Source organism: Vigna umbellata, chromosome 3 (genome assembly GCF_029865625.1).
Source record: "Vigna umbellata cultivar VRB3 chromosome 3, Vumbellata_1.0, whole genome shotgun sequence".
Taxonomy (NCBI): domain Eukaryota; kingdom Viridiplantae; phylum Streptophyta; class Magnoliopsida; order Fabales; family Fabaceae; genus Vigna; species Vigna umbellata.
The window spans coordinates 29,257,059-29,264,756 of NC_142167.1; the positions used below are offsets into that span (position 1 = coordinate 29,257,059).

The following is a 7,698-nucleotide window of genomic DNA, read 5'->3' on the forward strand; positions in this document are numbered from 1 at the left end:
AATTTTATCGATAGATATTTCTTTTGATAATTAAAATCCTAATTTCTTTTATAAATTCTATTTTTTTGATGATTTTTTCATCAATGATAATTTTTTGATAAATTTTTCTATTGGTAAAATTTTGTCAGTAATATAGTATTTTCTTGTAGTGATTGAATAACAAAATAAATCTGATCAATGACACCTAAAAGAAGTTTCTTTTTCACTATAAAACATAAAAGTCTCATCTAATATATTTTCAATAAAAAATAAAATTATTTTTTCATTTTATACTAAACATAATATTATTAGAGAACTTCAGAAATCTTAATACGTAAATAAGTTTTAGTAAGATAACATACAAAATAACAGCTAAATCACTCAATTAAAGAGTTGAAACTCATTTAAAAAATATAAAAATTAATATAAATTCAATTGATAATATTTAAATTTACATTGTTACTTAAGTGAACGAGATTAAAAATATTCAAATTTAGTATATAAGTTAGTTGAGGCAACAACAAAAATAAAATCTTAATTTTCTCTCTTTTGATTGTACATATTATTATTGTACACTGTTTTACAAATGACATGTCCCACTAATAAATGATAATGGTTTAATTGAAGAGTATTAAGAATATTTGGTTCTCACTTGTATCATCCAACACTTGTGTTTATACACTTACTGATTGAGATTCGAAGCTTCTTGATCAAATTTTGCTTTTCTTCATTCGGCCTGTGAATTGCTTCACCGCATGCACACACACAACTTTTGATTGGAAGAAAGATCATTATCAATGGATGACAATAATTACAAATTTAATTTTGATCAAAAACCAACATCTACAGGCATAGTCCGTGAAGGTCGCAGTAGCCAACCAATGGAAGATAATGGAAAGTGGAGCTGTCATGTTTTCATGATAGTGATGTTGAAACAAAACCCACCACTTACATTGGTGGACATTTAACCAAAAATTTGATCACAAGTCACACTTCTTCGTTCATGATGCTAACTACAACACCACCAATCACCAAAAAAGAAAATCTACCGTAACATGTTATTACCCGTGACATCTCCAGTTCAAAAGTTTATGCATTAATGCTTGTTACCATAATAAGGAAAAAAGAAAAAAACATAACTCAATCGTAAATAACTTTCCAAATGATTGATACTGTTTGGTCAGTTCATGAATTCGAAACTCCAAATAAATGAATTGAAAACCACATCGTACCAAAGAAGGAAAGTTTTGGTTGATATTTCACATGGCATTTGAAGTGAGTACAAGGAAATTCTATAGGTGCACCCTTCAATTCAAAGGGACACATGGGAAATCGGGGAATTCTCAAATATAACTATTCGTATATCACCCATTACGTCCAACACAGATGGCCCAAACTGTTAAAACAGCTATTGCTAAAACTTGCTTAATTCATAGATTTTACCCTTTGTGTATGAGCTATATTCGTTGGCTCTTGCCATATTTTAAAGAGGAATTATACGCACTATTTAGTATTATTGAATGAAGTTGATTGTAAATCATTTTTAAACTGATTGTGAAAAGTGATTAAAATGAGTGTTACTATTTACATCCGATCTCAAACTAAATTTATTTTAAACACAAGTTTAGAGCTTGTAAAAAAAATGATTGATTAAAAGTGCTACGAAAATATTGAAACTACATTAAATAAACAATTTACACTTTGAATACCAAAAAAAGAAGTAAATGTAGTATTGGATGGGAGTGCCTACAACATAACTATAAAACAAACACACACCATGTCAAGTAAAGAGTGATCATGTTGTGAAACTAAGATACAATAATTAATAAAGGATAAAGTCTTATTACTTTAGCTGAAGCCGAGTGATCAAAGAAAAAAAAATGGAACCAGTTTTATTGGTTTAATCCCAATAATGGTCCTTTTCGGTTATGTTTTGTCTTTTTGTGTTCTTTTCTTCACTTAACATGTGGTTCACATCCATGTGGAATATTGATTGTAATCAATATCCAGCTAAGTTGCAACTCACACTTAAGAATTTTGGTCATATTTTAGCTGTCACTAATAATGGAGTCACACATTGAGATTTTTTTTTCCTGTGCATTTAGTCTCTCTTCAACTACCATGAGCCTTTGCGACAACCCCACATACACGATCGAAAGCCAATTGAACTTATCTTCACACCCACCGGGAAAGTAACGTGTCTAGGAACTTGGGACATAAAAAGAAGTAATGAAGTATAAGTAAATCATTGTAGCATTCCGCCACCACCACTATGATATCAAACCCATTCTTACCTTCTCTGTTCAACTAATAATTCTAAACAGGAATCTTTGCAAGAAATATACTACTTACGTTTTCGCAGTTGCAGGGCTGTTCAATGCAAGATAACACAACTTTCTTTTCTTCTCTCTTCTTTTCAATAAACAAGTTTATATTTCTAATCACTTTTATTGTGTCGTAAATAGCATGTGAATAATAATTTGTTTTTGTAATGTTGATGAAGGGGTGGGTGTGTCCCATGAAAAATATGATTACTACCTTATTTATGGATATAAATGAAAATAGCCCTTTTAATCAGTGACTGCAAGGGAAGTCTCATAAAACGCACTGGTTGAGTCTCACATAACGGCGTTAATCAATGGCATACCCAATAAACACATCATGAAACCCCAATAAAGAACCATTTAAAGAATAATAAAGTTCAGACTTGGATATGATAATGATGTCGTAACGTATCAAATCCCACCCGTAGTCAAAGAACATAAAACAAAAGTAAGAATATGGACTCTTTACTAATTTATGTCTCAAAAATTACCTGGAAAAAGAAACTAAATGGGTGTACATAAACTACCGTCTACATCCTCATACAAATCTTCCTAGTAATTTGAGGAAAATATTGTTGGACAAGTAAATATATCTAATATCTTTAAAACTTAAGAAACATTCAATATTTTATTCATTGGTTCGTGGATTAGGAATATTTTGTACGATAATTCGAAGTTACAAAGGAAAGAACTACCTGATATATAGGAAAGTTGATCATATTTGCCTCCAGACTCCAGATATTTTTCAATTGATTGAGTTTTCAGCAATATGGATATAGGATGACATTGACATACCAATGTCATAAATCACCAATATTCTCAAATTACGGAATGAACAACGTCATCCAATACAGGGAATTGGAACTTAAAGAAAAAATAAGAACCATCTTGACTTATGATACACAACAATTATAAATTTCAATTTATAATTTAAAGCACTGACAAATTACAACAATTAAATTCACTTCGGAGAAAAAAAGAGACAACAGAATCCAATTATCCATTTCCATATCCATACAAGGGGCAATAAAAAGAAGAGTCCGGCAACAAATACCATTGATTTAAAGAAATGATTTCATTTTTTAGTTGCAATTGTTACATGAAGGAGTTTGAAACAACATAGTAAACTTCTCTATTATCTGGGGTAACAAGTGAGGGAAGAAAAAATGTTTAAAAAGAAACATGTAGAAGGTTAAAAAAATAACGTTACAGAAGGAGTATGGAATTTCACCTATCGTATTAGGGCAATTACCACCACTGATGAACAAGAACTCCACTTTGTCTGAGGGAATTGAAGAGCTGCAAGCATTGAGCATATGTTTTCTCATACTTAGCACTCCTTTGCCCAGGACAACATCTCTGCCATCTATTGTAATGACATTCGAGGAAAATTTCATCTATCAAACATATAGCTCCAGTTTTAAACAACCTCGGAATCAGATCAAATTCAGTACCCTCAACATCCATCTTCATCACAACAAAATCGTTCTTTGTAACAGTCTTCTTCAACCATTCAGCAAAATCAAATCCCTGAATCTTCTCCACTTCGCCCTCAAACTCCTCCTTCCCCAAAGACTGCACAGGCCGAATCCTACCCATCCCCCTGCCTTTAACATCGACATGCTCCCCAGGATCACGATGAATCTCAAACGTTAATGTTTCGTTCTTCACCCATGCAGCGTAAGGAACCAAAGTGATCCCCTTCTTCAACGCATACTCCTGATGAAAAGTCTTGTCTGCTTCAATAGCATACACATGGAAGGTCTTGTTCTGCTTAGGATACTGTTTCCTAAACCAAGACCCTATGCTAGAGCCATAGCTTCTAGCTCCAACATCAACATACAAATACCTGTTCTTAAAGCTTATATCCGCCATTGAAGGAAGGTACTTTATGTTCTTCACATTCCTTTTCAAAGTAATCCAAGGCTTTAAAGGCTCCTCCGAAATCAAAGGCTCAGCAATCTTAACCAAATCATGCTTATAACCAGGAACGTAACATTTTCCATTTGAATCACCAAAATCAAATTTACCAGCACCATCACCACACTCTTTTTTCAAAACAATTTCACGTATATACGGTATTGAAGAATCAAAGCCTTCTAAGCCATGCAACTTCACTACTCTGAAACAATGAAACAAATCAAGGAACGAATTAAAACTATACGTATCTTTAGGGTTTGAAAAATGGAACACTGCGAACCCTCCAGGTTTCAGCGTCCGGTCGATCTCCGCCGCGAAATCCGCCGGCTTCGCCGACTGCAAGAACGAATCCTCGCCGGAGAACACGAAATCGAAGGTCCTATTGCCGAACGGAATCCGTTCACCTCGGCCAAACTTCACAAGCGGCTTCACCCCCTTCCGCGCAATTCCGACGGCATCTTTCACGCCGATCTCTCTCAGCGCGGAGACATCGCGTCCGGTCGGGGTTTCCACGCACAGCGACTTCGACTGCAGCGAAAGGTAACCGCCGGAAATCAGGTCCTGAAAAGCTGACGAGTAGAACCGAACGCCTTTGATCCAGTCCTTACTGGTGTAAAGCTCGGGCTGCAGCGATCCACCACCGGAGACAGACTCGACGGCGAGAGGACCGGTGCCGGCGATGACGAGGCTGAGAGTCTGTGGCAGAGAGAAAAAACAGAAGTCGCCGATGTTGCAAGACTCACCAGCAACAGCGATGATGTAAGCGAAACGAACGCCGATGATCAAAACGCCGAAAAGGAGAAACCGTACGAGAAAGTTCCGGAGAGAACTGGGCTTGCCTAAGGACTGTTCCATGCTAAAAAAGCGCACTTTTCTTTACCCTTTTGTTTTCTCACAGAATAATCAATAACAAAAAAATTTGGCGCACTTAAGAAGGAACGAAGATGGATTATGGATTTTCCTTTTATCGAGAGCAGAATCGAGCTGAAGTGTGGTTGGCGCCGACTAGGGTTTTAGGTTGGGTGGCAGAAATTGGGAAATAGAAAGGTGAGCGAGGGGCAAAACGGGAAAACATAATTCGCAAATGAATATGCGGTGGCTTTCTTTTCTACGTTGTGAGAGAGTGCTTGCTATGGAGAAACGAAGAGCGAGTTCATGACTCGGAGAGTGTGACTCGGTGGCGGTGGTGGTGGGTTTTGCAGAGAAAAAGGAAACGCGTATGAAAAAGCAAACCGGATTGTTCTGCGTGGATAAAGGAAGAAGAGCGAAGGAATCTAATATTCTCTTTTCCGCAAATGGCTCAGAGACTTTTTAAAATTGCAAGAATGCCCCTGCCACATCACTCTTCTTTTTCCTCTTTTCTTACTGTGACAGAGACAAATGTAATGTGGTTTTGGAGGGTTAGTCATGTCCACGCAGGCAAGGCGAAAGTGTTTTTGATATTTTTTCTTTGTGATGTGCTTTGTGCTGTTTTCTTTTGCTTCCTGCTGGGTCCATCTTTCATGAACCGTGTTCATCAAAATCTATAATATGTTTGATATTATTGTTCACACTGCCAATATTCGTGTTGCATAAGATAGATTATTTAAAAAATATTGCAAATATTTTCGTGTTTAAATCAATTTTCGTGAAGCATCTAATGTCAAATATTGCAAGCAAAGGAAGCAAACATAAGATGATGTTATGGTTTAAAGTGACATTGTCTTGATTGAGATGTTACTAATAATCTTATGAATGAAAAATACATCAATGTTAAGTACAAAGACTTGTATTTATTACAGATCCAGAAAATATGCACATGGTCAAATATTAAATGTTTTAAATTTATCTTGACTAAGTTGTTGATGTTTGGATACTTGAAATGCTTACAATAGAAAGACTCAAATGTTGATATCTAATAAAATATATATACTTACTATGGAAGGTATCTATTAGTATTTCTTAATACATATTTATTTCATACATAAATTTATGTGTTGATTTGCGGTCAAAGAAATTAATTAAATAATTTATTATAACTTTTATTTATAATCTTATGAATATAACTTGCTTATGATATTAATTTATGTATAATTACCTTTTATTTGATAACTCGTATTTTCATTTGTTGATTTTATGAAAATTTACTATAATTTTATTTTGTAGGTGAGTGCCCACGAATTTTGTATTTCTAGAATGAATATAATAACTTATTGTTAACATACTTAAAATAATATATATTTAATATGTAAAATAAATAAAAGTTGAAATAAATTTATAATTCACTCACTGTTAAATATGAAATTTGTAATCTTACACTTGGATATGCATTTTAAAATCTATGCAAAATAAGGAAATTGTATATCAAAATAAATAGAATAATATTAAAGCATCAACTGATTTTTTAAATTCTGCAATTTTTGTATATATAATTTATATAATAAAATATTTAAAATTAATTGTTGGATTAATATTTATTAGTACACATAAAGTAGAATAAAATATAGAGAGAAAATAATTTATGTATACATATAATAAATCTTTGATGTAAAGTTTCAATCTTCCATTGGTGTATTTTCTAAATAAGTTTGATTTTATAATAACCATTTCAAACTTGTTAAAAGTACCACTCTTGATTAAAATATCAAGTTTCAATAATTTTGTCTCTTTCTAATCTACTTTTAAATCAAGTTGCAATAGTTTATATTAAATTACCAGTTATTAAGTATCACAACTTAAATTAGTATTATTACATATTAAAGAAAACAACGTATATATCTAAAATTATTTATCATAATATAATTTACATATTTAAAATACGTAATTAAATTTTTATAATATTTACTCAGTAAATCTTGGAAAACTCAAAACCGTTACTACCTATTAACATCTACAATTCTCGTGACGAAGTGAGAGGGCATTGTTGGCATTATATTTGAGCGGTGAATCACTTTTTGATGACACTGTACACATGAATAGAACCAATCAACGTTGAACAAGGAAAGAATATTATTATATAGCCGTTAAAGAGTGTTAATGACTGAATTACCCTTACTTCCGTGATCCGCCGGCACGTCCTTTGGGACTTCCGTTGGATGGGAGTGGTTGAACGAAACGGTGTGCAGATGAAGAGAGCGACGGCACACCAGTCACGTGCGTTTCGCTCGTTTTGGACGTTGGAAAGTTGGTTGATGTACCTCAATTCCAATGCATTTGGATAAGTTAGGTTTAGAAATTCACACTTTTCATAGATATTTAGTAAAAAAAGAAAAAACTTATTTGATAAAAGGAATTTTGTGAATTGTTGAAGAGTGAATCTTCCTGCACCTCCCTCACCTCATCCTGCACCCCCAAATTTACCTATTTACCCTTTTTTTAATAAATAAATTAAATTTTTTTAACCCCACAAAAAGTAGCCACCGCACTTTGAAGTGCGTTTTGCATTTTGTAGCCGCACTTTGAAGTGCGGTTATTGATATTCCAGAGCATGGTTTTT

General features: G+C 33.6%; 1 protein-coding gene across 1 annotated transcript; it reads right to left on the reverse strand.

The window, feature by feature from the left end:
* Window positions 1–3,284: 3,284 nt before the first annotated feature.
* LOC124823852 (methyltransferase) lies at window positions 3,285–5,497 on the reverse strand. Its single transcript, XM_047296161.2, has one exon. It carries the CDS (start codon window positions 5,076–5,078, stop codon window positions 3,552–3,554), a length of 1,527 nt encoding a protein of 508 aa, XP_047152117.1. The 5' UTR covers window positions 5,079–5,497; the 3' UTR covers window positions 3,285–3,551.
* Between the last annotated feature and the right edge of the window lie 2,201 nt (window positions 5,498–7,698).